The 20,699-nt window shown below is 33.7% G+C and overlaps 2 protein-coding genes across 4 annotated transcripts; one reads left to right on the top strand and one right to left on the bottom strand.

The window, feature by feature from the left end:
- The first annotated feature begins 1,080 nt into the window (after positions 1-1,080).
- Positions 1,081-3,957, top strand: LOC105786610 (uncharacterized). 3 transcript variants are annotated; one of them, XM_052621199.1, is made up of 3 exons: positions 1,081-1,304; positions 1,954-2,910; positions 3,133-3,336. In XM_052621199.1, exons 2-3 carry the CDS (start codon positions 1,969-1,971, stop codon positions 3,175-3,177), a joined length of 987 nt encoding a protein of 328 aa, XP_052477159.1. In that variant the 5' UTR covers positions 1,081-1,304; positions 1,954-1,968; the 3' UTR covers positions 3,178-3,336. The 3 variants fall into 3 exon arrangements, with proteins under 3 accessions (XP_052477159.1, XP_052477157.1, XP_012468582.1); XM_052621197.1 differs by having other exon boundaries at positions 1,082-1,304; positions 1,967-2,910; XM_012613128.2 differs by lacking the exon at positions 3,133-3,336 and adding an exon at positions 3,665-3,957 and having other exon boundaries at positions 1,085-1,304; positions 1,967-2,910.
- Positions 3,958-15,501: 11,544 nt separating this feature from the next.
- On the bottom strand, positions 15,502-20,587 carry LOC105786609 (guanosine nucleotide diphosphate dissociation inhibitor 2). Its single transcript, XM_012613124.2, has 14 exons — positions 20,420-20,587; positions 20,217-20,328; positions 19,245-19,307; positions 19,064-19,147; positions 18,877-18,984; positions 18,598-18,770; positions 18,189-18,300; positions 18,018-18,098; positions 17,861-17,923; positions 17,646-17,747; positions 17,067-17,191; positions 16,085-16,295; positions 15,913-15,987; positions 15,502-15,753 (listed from the first exon to the last, which is right to left on the bottom strand). Exons 2-14 carry the CDS (start codon positions 20,301-20,303, stop codon positions 15,703-15,705), a joined length of 1,335 nt encoding a protein of 444 aa, XP_012468578.1. The 5' UTR covers positions 20,304-20,328; positions 20,420-20,587; the 3' UTR covers positions 15,502-15,702.
- Between the last annotated feature and the right edge of the window lie 112 nt (positions 20,588-20,699).

Here is a 20,699-nt window from a genome sequence, read left to right as displayed (position 1 = left end):
TTCCATAAATGTATATATTTTACACTTCTACATTTGTATATTTTAAAAATTATCATATTCTAAACATTATATTATTTTCAATATAAACAAATAGATTATATATTATAATAGGTATACAGATTAAAGATACATTAGACAATACATATATTAATGAATAATTAATAGCAGTTAAAAAATTCAAAATAATAATTATTCTTAATTATTGATTTATAATATGATAAGAAGTAAAAAAGAATTAATGACTCAAAAATTTTTACAAACTCATGCAATTTTATATATATTATAAATAAATAGATTATATATTATAATAGGTATACAGATTAGAGATATGTTAGACAATATGCATATTAATGCCAATGTGGTAGAAGGGGTTTAGTAATCCCATTAAAATTTAAAATACCAAATTATAGGGAAATTTTTATAAAACACAAGCACTAATATCAGAATTAAAAAAAATTTTCTATGGATCCTAAAAGAGAAACAGACTTCCAATTTCAGGTTGAATAAGCTGATTCACTCTGAATTTTTAAGAGCCGGAGGAAATTGACAACCTACTACCACAAAACTAATTAAAGAAGTACATTATTAAGCACCATTATCAAACTACCCAAAAACAAACTAGAAATAGATTATTAAGTCTCATTATCTCAAAACAGCTGATGGTTTTGGTCCTACAATTATATAAAACATTTAAAAAAGAAACATAAAAAGAAAGCCAGCCCCAAGACATAGCAAAAACTACATCACTCATACATACATGACGACGAGCAAGTTCTGGCTCAAACACACTATAAATATTGTTGCTCATTCAAGTTCTGAGATTCTACCGACTCAATTGCCAGATTGACACATCTCCTATTTATCAAAACTCTAAATAACATTAAAAAAGCCATAAAAATGGTCAAAGCGAAATGGGCCATGGCACAAACCTATTTTTGCTCAGATGTGCATGAGCCACATCAACTTACGCGTAGACGGAGTAGCTATCTTATGAGTTGTATTCTTTTTAGATTTCATTTTTTAAAAATAAATTAAAATAAGGCCTTTTCTTTTTACATATATCTGTCGGCCACGGGAGGCAGAAATCACAAATTCAGGATTTATTTAATTTTTTCTTTTTGGACGAGATGAGGATTTATTAATTACTTTGCGTTTATATGGAAATAAAGGAGGAGTAGAAAATTAGAAGTAGATAATTTTCTCTTTCATTTCCCCAATCTTATATAACCCCCCTGGCCAGTGTCCGCTCTCTTCTTATCACAAAACATATAACAAGATCAGAATAAGAAAAACGCTGCTTGCAGGTAAATCTCACTACAAATTATCTGTCTTCTTTGTTTTCCACTTTTTAATTTAAATTTTCTATATTCGAAAGATGGTGGGTTGGATCCTCATCCCTCCACCGGAAGATGAGTGATTTGAGTTATGATCAGACCAGTCACCCTTTAAGTTTAGGAATGGTAGTAGCAAACTAGTTTATGACCTTTTCTTTTTGATCGTTACAATGTTATTGCCGTTGTTGACTTGTTACAGTATGAGAAATTGTCATGTCTGAAACAATGATGATGATCTGGATCTGGATCTGGATCTGGATGTTTTGGCTGCTGTTCTTCACTTCGATGATTTTTATGTCTCAGATCACTATCTTTCCTTTGTGTTCTGGCTGGCTCCATGTTTAGTATTTAGATCAAATCCTTAATATTAAGACTCTCTTTTCCAGTCCTTTCGGCTGTTCCTTGCTTGGCTGCTTCTGCTTCTCTCTTTATACACATATGCCAACCAATATATATATCCTCTGGTTTTAAATCTTGCTTCAATTGACAGTCGTAGAAGGATTGCGATCTATGTTAACTAATTTATTTAGTATTTAGGGCTTCCTGTAGTTTCTTTTATCGAAAGAAAAAATGTTTTGAATATTTTTCTAATAACTTTATTTGATTAATTACTTGGAAGCTTTGCTATTAAGGTATGTCATCATCCGATAAGCCAGAATTAGTTGAAAGGGATGTTAAGGACAAGGTGGATGACAAAGAAGACAACAGTGGATTTATAGACAAGGTCAAGGGTTTCATTCATGACATTGGTGAGAAGATCGAGGAAACAATCGGCTTTGGCAAGCCTACTGCAGATGTAGCTGAGATTCACCTCCCTTGTATCAATCTTGAGAAAGCAGAAATTGTCGTTGATGTCCTCATAAAGAACCCAAACCCTGTTCCAATCCCCCTCGTCGACATTGACTACCTCATTGAAAGTGATGGTAGAAAACTCCTTTCAGGCTTGATTCCAGATGCTGGAACCATCCATGCTCATGGTGAGGAGACTGTCAAAATACCAGTTACTTTGATATATGATGATATCAAAAGTACATATGATGACATTAAGCCTGGCAGCATCATTCCATATAGGCTGAAAGTTGATCTCATTGTTGATGTTCCTGTTTTTGGGAGGTTAACTTTACCTCTTGAGAAAACTGGAGAGATCCCTATACCTTACAAGCCGGATATCGATATGGAGAAGATACACTTTGAGAGATTCTCTTGGGAGGAAACTATAGCAGTTCTTCATTTGAAATTGGAGAATATGAATGACTTTGACTTGGGACTCAATGCCCTTGACTATGAGGTCTGGCTATCTGAGGTCAGCATTGGATCTGCAGAACTTGAAAAATCTGCAAAGATAGGCAAAAACGGAATCAGTTATATTGAGATTCCTATCTCTTTCAGGCCTAAGGATTTCGGATCTGCTCTGTGGGACATGATTAGGGGAAAAGGAACAGGTTACTCTATGAAAGGTCACATCAACGTTGACACTCCGTTTGGAGCTATGAAATTACCCATCAGCAAGGAGGGTGGCACAACCCGCCTTAAGAAGAATAGGGAAGACGGTGGTGATGATGATGATGATGATGAGGTATGTTAATTACTCCTGACTTGTCCTTTTTGAAGTTTGAAACTTGCTATACGAATAGAATCCTATGTTTTCTTATTTCATTCTTGTTTTGGGTTAGGATGTTACTCTTATGTTCGATTTGATTCTTCTTTTAAATACAAGAGGATGGTCTTTATGATTCTTTAGTAACTAACAAATTGGATTCTACCCTTTGCTATTTGCTTGTCTTTTTGCTTTGAAAAGAAAAAAGTAAGAAGAATGTTTGAATGTAAAAGCAAGCTATGTTGATGAAGAACTAATAATTCAAATGTAAGTTTCTTTAGAACGAGATACATGATTTACTTTACTGTAAATTGATCATGTTAGAATTGTGTTGTCTAACAAGTATTTGTTTATTTTTAAATTATTATGATTTTGCTTTTATCATTTGATTTTTACTTTAGCTCCTTTTAGGAGCAAAAAGCAAATAGCATATGTAACAAGGCCTAGTAAATTTTTTAGATTGTTGATGACTGAGAAAGTTCTAATTGGATATTACAATGTATTGAAAATCAGTAAGAGGAAGAGTTCCTGGTTAACATTGGTAAGAGCCACTCATGAAAAGCATGCCCATCTATGTGTTTACATAACATATCCATATATCATTGTCCTCTAAATGAGTATCAGAGATTCAGAGTAGATGTGTCTAGTGCCTCCTTTTTTTAATCAGTTGTCACTAGTCAGGTTTATGCAAATTTTGATTGTCTAACCCTGTATTTAATTATTTTACTTGCAGGATTAAAGCAAAAGATCAACAGGGATGGTCCCCTTGAGCTTCTTTTGTTTTGTTACAGAGTTCATTGCAATAATATACTAATGGTGTGTGGAATTTAATGTTTAGATTGTGACGGTAACATGTACTACAATTATGGAAAAGTTGGTACCTATAATTATGCATATTATGTATTATGTATGTATGCATGAATGGGATGCTGTGACCCTGGTTTTTATTTTGTCTAGCAGCTCCCCCCCCCCCTCTTAGCGAACCTCTTGAATTTGCAGTTGAATAAACTGTTATTTTGCTTTTAATATGATTCCTGCAACGTCTCATCTTCATCTTTAGTTTTTGGCTATGTGAAAGGGTGAGACGTATTTTTGCATGTGTTTCATCCTTTTTTTTACCCTTAAATAGTCACGAAGGATGCATGAAACATGCGTTCTTAGCTGCCTGTGGTTCTTTGGAGAATATTAGGGCAAAGTACTGTTAGTAATGAACATAGTTAATGGAACTAGTTTCCGCAACCCACATGTAAACTAGAAAAATATACTCCACAGCCAGACCATCCAACCACCAAATAGCCTTCTTTTTTGCATTTATTTTTCTTTTTTGTCAAAGTCGTTAATTTGATTGAAATGCTGTTGGAAAGATCACTAGGGATGAGGATTACATGTCATGGCACAGAAACTACACAATTTGAAGTCTGCTGAAACATAGATGCCTACTTTAGTTTTGCATTTCTAGTTCCTTGCTTCAAATTTGCAGATAATAATTAGTTTCTGTTAAATTTTTAATTGCTTCAGGCTATCCATCCAATAATCACTTTTAACTTTTTAAACTCAATTTCAGTAACATCCAAATCCAATATATAGTTTTTAAAGTTGCCTCACCTGGACTGCATTGCAGAATCGAGTCTGACATTGCGCCATAAACCATCCTCTCGAGTTGACTTGAAGAGATTGGTATTCGCTGTTTTAAATCTTAGCCGCTTTTATTAATCTGGGTTTCGCTTCAATTTGCTTCAATGACTTGCTATATCATTGCATCTCAAAGAAAGTATCCTGGCCTAGGCGCCTCGCTGAACCTGAATTGGAATTTTCTATTTCTCATCTGCATTTTGCAGAAAATCACTATCGACATCATTGATTTGGTTGTCATTTTAAACTTGCTATCTTAATAAGGGGTTCAATCAGATATGGATTGCCAACCTGGCAAGAAATAAGAGCATTTTAAATGAGTTGGGTTGACCTGAACATTTCCTACGGGTTATGATTGGTAGTTTAGTTTATTTATGCTTTAATGTAGGTGTTTGTGGAAGATACCAATTCAACTCAAAAGAATCAATTGTTTTAGCAGAAAGCTAACCGAAGGCATAGAAATTAATAATGGAGAAGGATGATCAAATTTATTAACTAAGCAATGCTTATACGTATATGTGACTCAAGCTAATAAACACAATTTCCTACTCTTACTAACAAGCTAACAAACATGCCTTTTTACTCCTAATAAACTAACAACTACTAAAAAGCTAACAATCTCTCTTGAGACACTAGCATTCTCCTCCTGACTCGAGTGTTATAAACACCAAGTTTGTTCCTAAGAATTCAAATTGAGTAACATGGAAAGGCTTAGTTAAAATATCTGTCATCAAGTCCTTCACTTTGTAATTAGCTTACTTCACTTCACCTATCTTCTGCACTTCCCTCAGCACATAATACTTTACTTTAAAATGCTTTGTTCTTTCATGAAATACGAGATTAAATGAAATAGCTAGAGTAGCTTGATTATCCACAAACAACTCTATACTTCCCTCTTGCTTTAAATGCAAATCATCCATTAGCTTCTTCAACCATAAGGCTTGATTCACAACAGTTGTAGTTGCAATGAATATAACTTTTGCAATTGATTGAGCCACCATCTCTTGCTTTCTTGAACATCAAAAGAAGCAACTTGACTCAAATGTGAAGCAATAGCTTCAAGTGCTTCTCATATCATCTAGCGATCTAGCCCAATCACTAGCAGAATAGCCTTGCAACTTGAACTTCTCAACTTCGCTAAAATTGATTCCATATGCAAGTGTCTCTTTCAAATATCTTAATACCCCCTTTGCAACAATCATATGAATTTCGATTGTACAATGGAGAAATCTAGACAAGACACTTACAGTGTACATGATGTTTAGCCTAGTGGATGTGAGGTACATGAGACACCTAACAAGACTCTTGTACACCTTCTTATCTACAAGATTTGCCCCATCCATTTTCTGAAGTTTTTCTTAGGCTTCATCATACCCTGCAAGTTTAAGAATAGTCATACTGCACCTTTGATAAACTTCACTCAATGATCTTGTACCTCTAACTGGTGTATCATTTGCCAGTTCACCATGATTGAGAGAAAACTCTTGCTTCTTTTCTTTTGCATCACTTGTCTAATCCCACTGTTCATCTTCTTGGAACTGTATATTTCTACTTATAATCATCTTTCCTTCCTGAGGTTGATAGATTCTATAGGTTTTTGACACCAAGCCAAAACCAACAAATATTCCATACTCAAATTTCTTCTTAATTTGTCCCTCTTAACCTTTAAAACATAAAAGAAACATAAGCAACCAAACACTTTTAGATTTTTTAGAGTTGGCTTCATCTAAAACCAAGTTTCATAGAATGTTTTCTTCTCCAATACCCTTGTAAGAAGTCTATTCAAAAAAAATACAGTTGTGTTAGCTGCCTCAACCCAAAACTCCTTAGGTAGGGACTTCTCATGCAACGTGCACTTAATCATTTCCATAATGGTATTGTTTTCCCTCTCACTAACTCTATTTTGTTGTAGAAAGTAATGAGCAGTAAGTTTATGCTCTATCCCAACCTCCTCACAGAAAGCATTGAAGCTTTGTGAATTATATTCAGTCCCATTATTAGATCTGACAACCTGAATCTTACAACCACTTTAATTCTCAACCCATCTCTTATACTTCAAAAACACTTCAGCAACCTAAAATTTTTGCTTCATGAAGTAAATCCAGCACAGTTTGGTAAAATCAAATAAAATTAATGAAATACTTGTTTCTATTCATGAAGGAGTTGCTTGTACACCACACAGATTAGTGTGGATAAGCTGCAACTTCATTTTGGCTCTTCAAGTTGAGTCTTTGAAAGGCAACCTTGTAACGACCCGATACTTAGGGGTGACGGACAGTGAGATTCGAGACTCCATTCCCATAAAATGAAATCATAAATATTTTTATTAAATATTTACGAGGTTAGTTTAGGAGTGATTTAGATTTTGGTTAAGTAAATTCAATGAAATTAGGAGTTGTTAAGGTACAGGGACTAAATCACATAAGGGCTAAAAGTTGAATTATAATTTTAAAATAAATTAAAGGGGTTAAAGTAGCAATTACACCTACATTTTAGTTGTAGTGGAAAGTCATTAATGATATGTATATTATATATAGATATATGTGTTGTATATTAAATTAACTTTAATATGTATACATTATAATAATGAATAAAAATTAATTAAAGTAAAATAAATGAAATGAAAGTCGGGAAAGATGAAATATTTCATGCAAAGTAAAAGAAAGAAAGAAAAGAAGAGAAGAGAAGAGTTGGACGACACCTTAGGGATTTCTAACTTTTCAACTTTAATTGGTTAGTCAATTCTTATAATTTTTATGTTTCCAGAATCTCGATACTTAGAACTACCTGACCTATGTCAAAATTTTTAGTATTGTTTAATATTTTAGATGTTGTCATAGTTGAATAGTTTAAATACTAATGGTTAAATTGGTAGATTTTTAAGTTAGAAGTGAAAAAGGACTAAATAGTGAAGTTAATTGTTGATTTGGAGCAATAGAGACTAAATTGTGAAAATTCAAATTTAATAGGTATAATTGAAAATAGGGAGCTAAATTTAGCTTAGACTGAAATTAGTATAAATTTTGAGGTTAAATGTAGAGGTTAAATTTAGTTTTGGTTTAGGGACTAAATTTAAGTTTAAGCAAATATAGTGTAAAATTGAAATTTTAATGTAAAATTGAATTGAGTAATATTAATGTATTTTAATTGTTTTATTCCGTAGCTAACGTCATACCAGAATCCTTGAGTTAAAAGGGAAAGGATAAAATCGACGTCGAATAGCTCAGAATTTACGGTTTGTGTTCTATAATCCAAACTAAGCTATAAATTATTCCATTTTGAATTGTTGCATACAGTAAGCATTTGAGGTGAGTACTTTTGTACTTTAGGATTGAATTGAATTCATACTCGATTGAAATGGATTGATTTTGTATATTATGGATGTATTGATTATATGAATATTGAATTGAGTATAAGTTTATATGTAATGATGTGCATATATGAGAATTGGACATTGGATGTAATTGAAGATGAAATGGAACCCTATCAACTATTTCAGGCTAAGTCGGATATAGATGGCATGCCATAGGATAGGAAGAGTTCAGGGATTTCTTTAACCTCGAGTCGATGAGGCACTGAGTGCCAATTTACTTCGATTTAACCGATGAGACACTGGGCGTCAACTTATATAGCGTTGGGCGTAGATATTACTTTGGATTTATCCCATGAGGCACTGGGTGCCAAACTGGTGTGTTGGTTGGATCCATGTATCCGTCCGAGTCCGAGTCGTGTTAATAGGGGAAATTAGATAATTAAATTTATGTGTTTGATATGGACATGGCAAAAATGAGAAATGAACATGATATGAGAAATGAAATATGAAATGATGAAATGAAATGTGAATTGAAAAATGAAATCAAGTATTGATCAAAGAGTTGAATCATGCCATTGCATGAGTTGAGATTAACAAATGATATTGATATGTACTTGAACATGTGAAATTTTAGTAGATATGAATAAGGAATGAGCAAAAAAAATTATATTATTGATTTGAAACACATATACATAGCTTTACTTGATGCATTTATACATTTTAATTACTTATATCAAGATTATATTGTTCGAATTATAGAATTACCACTGAGTTATACTCAGCGTACGATTTTGTTTTCCGTGCCCAGGTTAGATACTTTTCAACTATCGTCAATTCAGCATCCAATAGCAAATCCCGAGCTCAAGTGTGGTGATATTTCATTTTGTAATGGTGTGTACCTAGAAAGCCTTTGGTTGATAGTGATTTGTTGGTGTAATGTTGTTTTGGTTTAATATGAAATGATCGCCACTTGTATATTTATAATTATAGTTTAGGCAATGTTGGTATGATAGCTTAGCCTAATACTTGGTATATGCTTAGCTTCAAATTTGGTAACTTAAGGAATTGAAAATTAGTTCAATAATGGCAATTATGGTATGAATAGATGTTGAAAGGTTGATTGCTTTGCTTGTGTGTTTGATGATATAAATTGTGGTACCAATGAGGGTACATTGGTTAGGCACCTAAGATGGTTGTTTTGGCATGTTTTAAATATGTTTAATTATGTTTTGGCTAGGTTAAATGGTTGGTATTGGAGTTCCTTAATGCCCAAGCAAATAGGAAATGATAAACTTGAGTTTTAAGGTACATTTAGGTGCACATGTCCTGAGACACGATCTGTCATACGGCCGTGTGACACACACAGGCTGAGACACAGCCGTGTGTCTCAAGTCAGAGAGTTACACGGTCGTGTGTTTCAAGTTAGTGAGTTAGTGTCCCAACTTCGAAAGTTACACGGTCTAGGGCTTTTCACACGGCCGTGTGTCCCCTATTTTTAGGTATATATGAACTTGCCCTAAACTTTTTAGATTCTTTCAAATTAGCCCCTATTTGTTCTTAGACTACTTCTACTGTCCCGTAAACTCGTATTTAAAACTATATAGGTGAATTTTATTGTGATTTTGAATGAAATAGAATGAATCATTATTAAATTATATAGGACATGATTATGGAATTAACTGTTCTGGTTTGATTAGTAATGCCCGTGACCCTAATCTGGCGATGAAGAGGGGTTAGTGGTGTTACAAACCTTGTTTGCACCTCAAGTTCAACTCTCCAGAATTGGTAGCCCAATTGCCATCTCATTCTTCTGCATGAATTGCAGACCTTTTTTGATAAAAGTGCCCTAACCTCTTATGCCACAATTCAGAATCACTAACCTGACACTTGAATGCCACTTGTTCCTAGTGGATATAATAGGAAACTCTTCTTCTGTATCTTGATCCTAAACAATTCATTATCACTAGAGTCAAGGATCAAACACCTTTCCTCTTTAAACATCACCTTGAATCCCTTCTCTACCAATTATCCCACACTCAGCAAGTTTTGATCAATCTCACGTACAAATAAAACATCTAAGATTAACTTAGTTCCAACACAACTCTCTATTGCCATTGTGTCTTTTCCTTTCACTTTTAGGTATTCTCCATTTCTTATCCTACTTTTTGACTTCAATAACTTGTCAAGGTCTTTAAAAATTTTCTCATAACAAGTCATGTGATTGGTGCATCTATTATCATCTAACCAACTGACACATGGAGTGCTTGATGAGAAGCAAGAGGCAACAAACAACTAGTCTTTTTCTTACTTTAACTGCAACATGTGTTCCACCTTGTTGCTGATTTCTTATTTCCTTGCAGAACCTATCAATATGTCTCCTTAAGTTGCACCTTCTACACTTCATATATGACCTTTTTCAACACCTAAAATGGGGATGATTCTTCTTTCCATAGTACTTACATAAAGAGTAATTGTTGAAATTTCCAGCATCACTACCTTTTGCACTAGCTTCTAAACCACTATTGCCACTACTCTTCTTTCCCTTCCACTGCTTGTCATTTCATCCTTCACCCTATTGCATCTTAGCATTCAATTCTCATTTAATGCTTCTTTCCTGCCCCATTAACATCCTCTACTCCTACGTTTGTAAAGCAATAATCAACTCCACTATTCTCAATTGAGTTAAGTCCTTAGTGTTCTCCAAAGAAGCAATTATTGCTTCATACTTCTTAGGCATTGAAACTAGTATTTTTTGCATCAACTTACCATTAGAGAGATCAATCCCAATAACCCTTACCTTGTTAGCAATCTCTACCAGCTTGTTTGAGCATTCTTTGATTGACTCAGATTCTTTCATCTGTAGCCTCTCAAATTCTCTGATCAAGTTCAACACATTCATGCTCTTGATCATTTCATCTCCTTGATACTCGGCCTTGAGGTAGTTCCATATCTCCTTTTCTGATCCAAAACTCATAATTTTATTGAATATGACTGGTGAAACAACATAAAGATAAGCCTTTCCCTTAGCCTTTGCCTTCCTGGTGGTTCTTTCCTTGTGCAGTTTGATTTGGTTCATAGTTGGATTGTTGTGAAGTGGAGCCACCTTATAGTCTTGCTCGTCAGCTTCCCAATAATCACAGCCCTTTATGTATATTTGCATTCTCATTATTGGAAAAACTTTGATCTGAAAACAGTTTTCTAGTACCACAGAATTTAAAATTTTGAAAAATGACCCGATTTGTGATATTTACAGTAATAAAACTTAGACTAAAGCCGTACCTGTGTTTTCGGATAGACGGATCTTTAACGTTTTTCGACTTTCAACCAAATGATCTTCTCTGTTATTCTCGTACCACGAACTGCTTCAAGGGTGGGCTTCAACCAATTGAATCAAAACACAGAATTAGAAAATTTATTTTCTTTTATGTGGAAATGAAAAATTCTCTTCTCAAATAGAAACCAACATAATGTTTTTAATTTTGAAGAATAACTTTAATAGTTGAGTATAAATTCTCTTTATTTTTTGGTAGAGTAACAATATCTGAAAGTTGTGTAAATAACTCTATTGGTGCCATCTATTTACAGAGAGATAAAGTAGAACACTTGTTGAATTGTAGAAATTTATTTCAAATAGAAAAAAAAAACTTCTAATTAGACTAGAAGTAGGGGGCGGGGCGGCACAACCCTTGGTATTCCTACTAGAGTTGTTGCCCATTCATATTCAATGAGAGGATTTTTTGCTTCTCTCATATCGGATCCAATTACGAGTACTTCTCAGACTTTACGATCCAGTAATTTGTAATTCGATCCAACTCGGTTATGTTTTTCTATTTTTCAAAATAAACTTTAATACCTACATTTAAATAAATAAATTTCTCATCTCAAATTTAGCCCTGGTAAAAAATAACAATTTTACCCCTGGTAAAATTTTTAAGAAAATATATTTAATATTTCACTATTCAACTTGTTGATCATAACCGTATGGTTTATTTTCATTTTCAGGCTTTATAATAGTTCAAAAATATAAACACAATCTCTCGATCTTTTATTAGGTTCCTTGTTTATTTCACATTTCCATTTCCATTTTATTTTGAGAAAACGACATTCATTTCCAAATGATTTCATTTCTCCATTTCGAGAAAACCATAAAAATTTCTTAATGTTTTCAATTTCTCCATTTTATTTATTTTGTTTATTTCGATTCAAACACGCAATTCATTTTTAGTTTCAATGAGCTAGCGGTGAGATTGATTGAACATATGTAATTAGGGCTCAAATAATTTATAATTAAGTTTCAATTTTTCTCTTATTAATTATAAACTCATTTAGTCACGAAGTCATTTCACTATAGTATCGTAACTAAGCTCTCCCTAATGACATACCATTACGAAAGCAACTCGATCAGTGCTCGTCGAATGACTTTATCATAAGTGTGTTACCCTCATATGATATCCTTAATCTTTTTGGGATAATATTCGTTCTCCAATATGATCTTATTTTATCTCTTGATAACAATTATATCTTCCTTTCATGAAAAGTCATATACTATCAAATAGTAATCAAGTCTTTCATCACAAAGACGAACAACTCGTGACCACATTTACTTTTCATCAATCATCTAATGCTAATGAGAGGATATCATTTACCCATCTCTCGGGCTATGAATTCCACTTTTGTGAATGACACTACATACTGCAAAAGTTATATACCCAACGCAACAGCTTTTGGTTCCTAATTTATTTGAGCACAGGCTTTTACTTACATCAAAGTATACGAGTCACGTATACATAGTTGATCATCCACTCAAAATTTAGGTATGACACAATATTAAACGTCACAAGTGAATAAATTCATAAACAGATTCAGGATCTATCCTGCTTGAGTCCAGTCCGATGTGCTGTCAGTCCAGCCAGTCACATCTATGTCTTTATCTTTTGGGAGTCATCCGCTTCGATGCCCAATACAAAACATCTATCTAATTGGACTTGATAAACAACATATTAGTCTTTCAATTGGTTTGCTCATTTTCGGGTACACTAAGGACATCTTTAGGTTTATCTACTAATATAAGTTATCTTTCCGTATTACTATCCGACCATATAATGCCGCTTAGCATTAGGTTAAACATTAGACAACCAATGAGCAACATTTGCTTCCATTTTACTTTGCGTGCAAAATTCATATAATGACAATTATACAAAGTATATTAATGTAATCAATGAATTTGTTTTATTAACCAATCTATTCGAAAAAATTTCATTTGTACCTAGATGAAAATACTATACTTAGGGCACCAGATCCAACACTCACAGCCCATGCTTGATAGTTCTCTTTATCAAGCACAGGTGGGGCTAAGAAAAATAGGTTGTGTGATCCTGGTTCTTCCATTTTTCTGAATTCCTCACAAGTATATCTCTCACTTTTCTCTCAGGATTCTCACAAGGTTTCTCTCACAAGTCCTTCAAGAAAAAGAAGCTCTCACTACAAATGTTGTTTCAACATAGAGGTAACTGAAGGCATAGAAACTAATAATGGAGAAGGATGATGAAATTCATTAACCAAGCAATTCTTATATTCATGACTCAAGCTAACAAACTCAACTTCCTACTCCTATTACCAAGCTAACAAACTTAGCTTCCTACTCCTATTAGCAAGCTAAAAATCTCCCTAGAAACTAGGACTTTGACTAAGACTATCTTAATGACAAAAAAGGCTTTGCAGCCATTAAGACACTAACAGAATCACATCTCAAGACAATAAAAAAGATCGTTAGATATGTGAATGACATAGTTGAGCTAGGTATATGGCTTTCAAATGATAAAAATATGAGTTTGGTTGGTTTCAACGATGTAGGTTAAGCAGGCAATATAGACGATAAAAAGAACACTATGAGTGAATGTTTTTATAGGCTCAAACTTGGTGCATAGGCTCAAACTTGGTGCCTTGATATAACATGATATTAACTTCAATTTTTCTATCCAAATGATGTAGAATATATTGGTGTTGAAAGTCGTTGAGCTGAACATCTTTGAATGAGTTAGATATTGGAGGACTTTGACATAGCACTACCAGTTACAACTACTTATTGTCACAACATTATTTTATTAATAAACTTTTATGCTAAGAGAAAAAAGAAATGTGCATGTGACCTTAGATGCCATTTGGTAAAATCCTATCTTCTATCAAGTAGCATCAATATAACTTAGAATAAATTTCTAAGACATAGTAGTCGGATATTTTGTTTTATCCTTTATATCATACAATATGGGAAGAAGAAAGAAAAGAAAGAAGAAAAGGGAAGAGAAGAAAAGAACAACTACATTTTTTTACGAATATAACTTTTGGAGGGTGAAATAAGTAATGAAAAATAGTTCTTGATATCACTTCTAACCACCCTCAACAAAAATTAAGTGTCAATATTTAAAAAGATAGGATGAATTATACTCAAAGTTACTAAACTATTAATAAACTTATGTTCGGTCACTCAATTTCAAAAATTACAAAATAGTGATTAAACTATTCGAGAGTTTTCATTTTAATCATTAAACTATTCAAAAGTTTTTATTTAAGTCATTAGGTTGTTAAGTTTTTTTTTAAAGTCCAACTAATGAGCTCTAAGAAATGATTCGATAATCATACAATTGATCAATACTTATCAAGAAGTAAAAAAAAAAACCTTAGATCTTAGTTGATTTGATTATTAGTGTTGAAGATCAAGAAAGAAAGTTGTTTGAATTTTAATTCACATATTCTAACATTCAAAATTGTTTCATAAAAAAATTGAATTGTAAAAGAAAAAATTGAGAGTTTTTGATTGGTGTATGTAATGCAAACAAAAATCTACTAATAATTCAATAGCTAAAACATAAATCTATTAATAGTTTAATGACCTTAAATGTAATTTACCCATACCATAAAATTATACAATTTTAAGTGACAATTTATTGATTAATCGTTCATATCAAATGAAAACTATCAGAAACCATACTAATATATTTATTTTTAAAATGAGTGAAAAGTAAAACTAACGCAATTTTACATATTTCACCATTAATAATTTAATAATTAAACAGTTATATTACATAATTTATCAAATTTTAAATAAATAAATTTTTATCTAAAATTTTAACTATTAAATAATTATTAATATAATTTTTATTTAATATGATAAAGATGTCAAAATAATTCAAAATTTGACATGATAATTTCAATTTTGTCAATTAAATTAGTAAGCTCAACCTTTAAATTATTAAAACATTAATCATAAAAAATTACGAAAAATATAAAATTGAACTAATTTTGTACCAATATAAATGAATTCCACCACTAACGGTATATATATCAAATAATATAATGCTCTACTACCAGTATATCAAATGTAATGCTGGAGTATGAAGTTAGTGAACTCCTCCACTAACAGTCTCAAATAATATAATGTTGGAATATGGTGTTACTGCCCTGCTTGCTAGAAACCAAACTGTTCTAAGAATTCTACCTTAAACCAAAGGTCTGTTTCTCTACAATAAAGCACCCATCCATTCAAATGCAATTGCAAATGCTACAATGGCTTCCTGTCATGAATGACACCCGAGCAAGCAGGCAGCAAGTCGTCATTTAAAATAGGCTTAGCAGAGACGTTTTCATGTATTTCATCTAAAAACACAGAGCTCCAACAAACGTTTAAATATCATCAAATCATTAAATATAGTGTCTTGAGTAGTAAAAAAAAACATGGTGTAATAGACATAAATCCCACCAGCAACATTCAACACTGTTAAGAAGCTTAAACAAGCACAAACATTGGCAAATACCATGCTTCAGGGTAATTATTCTTCCGCAGCACTAGCAGCACTCAAATCCACACTGAGGTCAAGAACCTGCTCAAAAATATTTGATTGACTTGGCATTAGTCTAGAAACTCCAAGTCCAGAAACTGTCCAGATTGAATGAAATCTAAACAATTAATTTTTTAAATGGGACTAAATAGATTGGTCATAGACAGGAAACAATGACAACCAAAATGAACCAAAGCTTACCTTTCCAGTTATCATGGTATACATGTTAAGTACATCACTGACAGTTGATTCAAAATGTGTTGTAGCATCATAACTCTGTCAAAGATAACCAGATAGCAATTAGCATTCAGTCACAATTATTCTGAGCAGAAAGAAAATAGACCACTTAAACAAACTAGAACTAAAGACTCACTGTTGATATGAAACAATTGTCAAGAGAAGGTTCGTTGACTGGTTCATATCGGTCATAGATATCAAAGAATATCTCATCAACGGGACCTAGAAGGTCAATTCCAGGCTTTAGTTCACTCTCAGGGTGATCTGTCTCGGCCTCTGTTGAAACAAATGCAATGAATTTGCCCTTTGGAGCAACATTGTGAGAATATGAACAACAGAAGACATACCTGCTCAGACACACAACAATCCTAAAATTAGATTAAAAACAAAAGCGCAGCAAAAAGAAATCATGATCAGAGCAATGAGAGATCTTCAACTTCTCCAGGCCCGTCCCTCAAATTGCCCCAGGTTAAGTTTACAAATATAAGCCTTTCATTTTTTTCATGGTTTAGTCTATCAGAAGGTGCCTGTGAAGTGTTTGGATGTACAGCAACACTGGGTATAAAGTAAGCAGGCCATCTCACAATGTTTATATTACCAACGCACTTCATGAAATATATCCTCTTGAAACTTCATTTTTCCCCGCAAGAAAACATTTCCAATTTTCCATAGACTTCAAATCAAATTTCTCTCAGAAGATCATACTTCCAGAACATTATCAGAAGCTCAGCTCCAAAACAACAAACCTAAAGTTGAATTATTCCTGACCTTCTTCTTGGAATATTAAATCCAAAGAACAGTTCCCAAAGCAAACAAGCGAAAAACAGCAGCTATAAATCCTTGTAATTAAAACATCTAACAATAAAATTTGTTTTCTGGGTCCAATCCTAGGAAATAAGCCCAAAACAATGAAGAAAAGAAACAAATGTTCTCTTTATTTGTTCCAAGAGCGTTATGAAGGGACACTATAACAGAATCAAGGATACCAGGGACAAGAATGTGCCGGATATAAATCCGTGCAATCAAATGAAAACATTCATAAATGGTAATCTTTGAGACCCACCCATATTTGACTTTAATATAGTTTCCTATTAAGAAAAAATCCAATAAGAACTTACATATCCGATTTACGACCCAACTGCTTTTGTGGCAGGATAATCTGCACAGAATGAGAATCATTGGTGTTTGGAATTGGGTGACTCATAATAGCAATTGCCCTAGCAACCTTGCCGATCTTCCTAACCTGTTCAAGTAGACACAAATTCATGAGAATCATTAGATAGCCAACTTCTACCTCATTTTTACTAGTCCAGAAATAAGCCACTACAGAATTAGATTTTGCAATCATTTCCATAAATGCATAGCATCTAGGTTTGATTTGATTCAAAATAAGACAGTGAAAACAGAAGAATTTTGTCTTGCTAAAAGCATTCCTGAAAAATGGTGATTACAAGCCAATTTCATTTATCTGGGCCAAGTTTTATGGAAATCTCATCCTTCTCATAGGAAGAGGATATCCAAGATCAACTGCAACTAAGAAAAGGTTCAGCATGAAAATGAAATGTTTTGAGTGTTAACCCGTTGAGAACGTTTTTTCTTCAACATTCTTTAAAATATATGGAGGTGAAGAACTTCATAAGACCATGGGTCCGATTGAGATAATGCTTAAGTAAAGAAAAAGCATAGTATGGTACTACCTTGTTTGGCAAGTAGGAAGGGTCGCAAACAACTTTCTTACACCTGGCAGTTTCACCTTCAGATGTGACACCACAAACTTTGCCTTCATCGTCATACTCCACCTGGAAATACACAATGACGCAAATATAAAGTATCCCATTCACAGAAATTTCATGAAAACCATCAATAGCATGAAGGAAGAGAGATTAAACATCTAACAACCAATGCTACATACCTTGCACTCGGGTTTATTCAACATATATGTTCCACCATAAACAGCACTAAGCCGTGCAAAAGCCTGAGATATTTCAGAAAAATATAACAAGTTCACACTATACTACATAGCAGTTGAAATAAACTTGAGAGAGAATGTGCGTGTGTGTGATAAGAACCTGAGGCAGCTCGCCTAATCCATACAGTGGATATATGTACGGAGATCCACCTTGAAAACGGGCAAGAGACTCCGCATAAAGCTATAAAATAACAGAGAACTAATTTAGGCCATAACTAATAATGCTGAAATTTCAATCAAGCATAAACCACAAACTCAAGGCACCAATCACCTTCATCCTTTTTACAGTATCCAATGCAGGTTCATCCAGGTAGCGGTCATCTCTGTGAAGTGCCAATGCATGACCAATGAAATCCACAGTGTTATCATCAAGCCCATATTTCCTGTCAAAAAGAGTAAAACCTTCAGACACGCAAGATGGCTTAGGTTGCTCTATTATCTAAGGGTTAGTGCCAAGCAGATAAGGGCAGCAGCAGTCCAGAAAAGATGCAGGTCCAAATGAAAAATGGGAAGGGGAAAAAATACGATTGGATATCTCTACTCCAAACCAAAAGAGTGCCTAATTAAAAGGAGAGAAAACATATGAAAATATCTTAGGTTTTGTGAGTGCATACTAGCCCACCATACCCAAAGACAGAAACAGACAGAGGAGACTAGATAAAGTGGAAAAAGGCCCTTACGCAATTAGTGCCCTAGTTGACACCCTTGTCAAGTCCATTCCCTCGTGAGTTTTAGGATCCTTTTCATCATAATCTTGAACATATATGAAGAACTTCCGTGCACGACGCTTCTCAAATATTCCCATAAGTGGAGACTTGAGTGCCTCCATGTCAGTCGCTGGCACCTTATGAACCTATTACAATGGGTAGAAACCAAAAAAAATAGAGGGTAATTGTCAAAATATATAATTTTGAAGCCCAAACAGAGACAAACTGAAATGCCCAAAGGAGGTATTCTACCTTCCCTTTATTGAAAACATAGCTACCATCCACAGCTTTGAAGTAAAGATACTTTGTAACATCCGTATGAATAAGAACACGCACAAGAGTGCCATTTGCCATCATAAACTAGCGCAAACAATAACAAAATGTTAGCATATTGGATGCAAAAGAAGAAAAGCAGCATAAAGTTAAGGGGACAAATCACCTTAGGGACCATGTCCACATTATAATCTCTGCTAGAGCCCAAATGAGCAGGAGGCTTATCATTTCCTCTAAACTTCTTCCAGAGCTACCAACCAATAATTTGAAGACGTTAATCAATAAATAGAAAATGGAAAACAAACGAAAGGATTAGCTAAGAATTTGGGCTTTGCAGAAAATGGAACCTGAATGAGGTTGAGTGATGTAGACTCTCCTCCATAGTAATCATTCCTATCCATATGCAGAACCTAGAAGCAAGATGAACAATACCAAATCAAATAAAAAAAACAAAATAATATAATAAAAATATATAGCATCATTTTGTAAAGAATGTTGTTTCAGAAAGAAAGAAACAAGAGACTTTTTCTAATTCGGAATCAACTTCATAGGATAAACAAGTTGCATTTTAAAGGCATTTACAGAACAAAGCTTATCTAGAAGACTTGCTTTACCTTGGTATAAACATTGTCAAGAATTCTACAGTTAAAAAGCCAGGCAAGGTTAGTCATGTAAGCAATTGAGGATGGTTAGAACGTAAATGATACAGAGATTTTACTCAAATTTTAAAAAATCGAACTGTCAAAGCAGCTGTGGTAACCATCTTCCAGAACATGAGTTCCGATTATTAATTATAAAAGCAGGATCATAAGAACCAATTTTTCACATTTGACGTGGGGCATGTCAATAGTTGGCATCCCGTGATTAGATTAAATTGGTTTTTTTTTCCAGTATAATTGCATCACTGCAGCTACCGTTTAGGCGTTTACTAAAGGACTAAAGATTTTAGGGGGAATAAATCCTATTTGCAGCAAAGTAGTGAAAATTAAACATATCCTTGCCTTAATCAAAGGCGCCTAGAGAACTAACGTTGCGGTAAAAGGATGAGGAGAGAAACGGGAAGACAGGCATAGGCCCGCGTGCTATTTGCCTTAATTGAAGGCAACGAGATCCAACAGATCCTTACACAAATCTAAGGTGCATAACCAAAGGCAACGAGATCCAACAGATCCTTGCACATATCTTAGATGCACCCAGATCAAGCAGATCCTTACACAAATCTGAGATGTATTCATCAAGATCTAGGACCAGAATAAGGAAAAGAAGATTGGAAACATTTGTTTGCAGAAGGTAAATATCAAGAAAAAGATAAAGAAGACCTTGAGTCCGTCAACAGAAAGAAGACCGCTGAGGATGCATTCCTTGAGACCAGTTCCTAGAACTATGACATCGTACTCTTCATCCATGGCTGGCTACGAGCTGCTTCTAGTGCTGTTCCAAATGATCAGCAAAGCCAGTGAGGAGTCAGGACTACTAGGGTTTGATCAATTAATTCATATTATTACTATACACTTTAAAGTACCTGGGTAGTAGACTAGTAGTAGTTGTTGTTTGTAAGTTTTCCTTTTCAGGTGTTGATTGATCAGATTCAGAGACGAAAAGAGATAAGCTTTCGCTTCAACGACGAGGTGAGGTCAATGAAGAAGTTGGATGGAAATCGGTTATATACGTCAAATATGAAGTCCTTCGGTGTTCTAGAATAAATTTCTTAGGTAAACTACAGTAGAGTAAATTATTAATAAGTTTATATTTAAAAATTAGTTAAATTATAATTATTGTCATTTTTGTTTACTTTAGGTTAT

This window comes from Gossypium raimondii, chromosome 1, assembly GCF_025698545.1.
Source record: "Gossypium raimondii isolate GPD5lz chromosome 1, ASM2569854v1, whole genome shotgun sequence".
NCBI lineage: Eukaryota > Viridiplantae > Streptophyta > Magnoliopsida > Malvales > Malvaceae > Gossypium > Gossypium raimondii.
This window is presented reverse-complemented; position numbering and strand designations above follow the sequence as displayed.

Bases quoted from the DNA above. Each gene is read 5' to 3' on its own strand.
- LOC105786610 (XM_052621199.1), top strand. From the start codon at position 1,969: ATGTCATCATCCGATAAGCCAGAATTAGTTGAAAGGGATGTTAAGGAC. The intron at 2,911-3,132 runs GTATGTTAATTA...TGCTTTGAAAAG, and splicing joins ATGATGATGATGATGATGAG to AAAAAAGTAAGAAGAATGTT.
- LOC105786609 (XM_012613124.2), bottom strand. From the start codon at position 20,303: ATGGATGAAGAGTACGATGTCATAGTTCTAGGAACTGGTCTCAAGGAA. The intron at 17,924-18,017 runs GTTCTTATCACA...GAAATATCTCAG, and splicing joins GATTAGGCGAGCTGCCTCAG to GCTTTTGCACGGCTTAGTGC. The intron at 15,754-15,912 runs GTAAGCTTTGGT...ATTTTTGAGCAG, and splicing joins ATACCATGATAACTGGAAAG to GTTCTTGACCTCAGTGTGGA.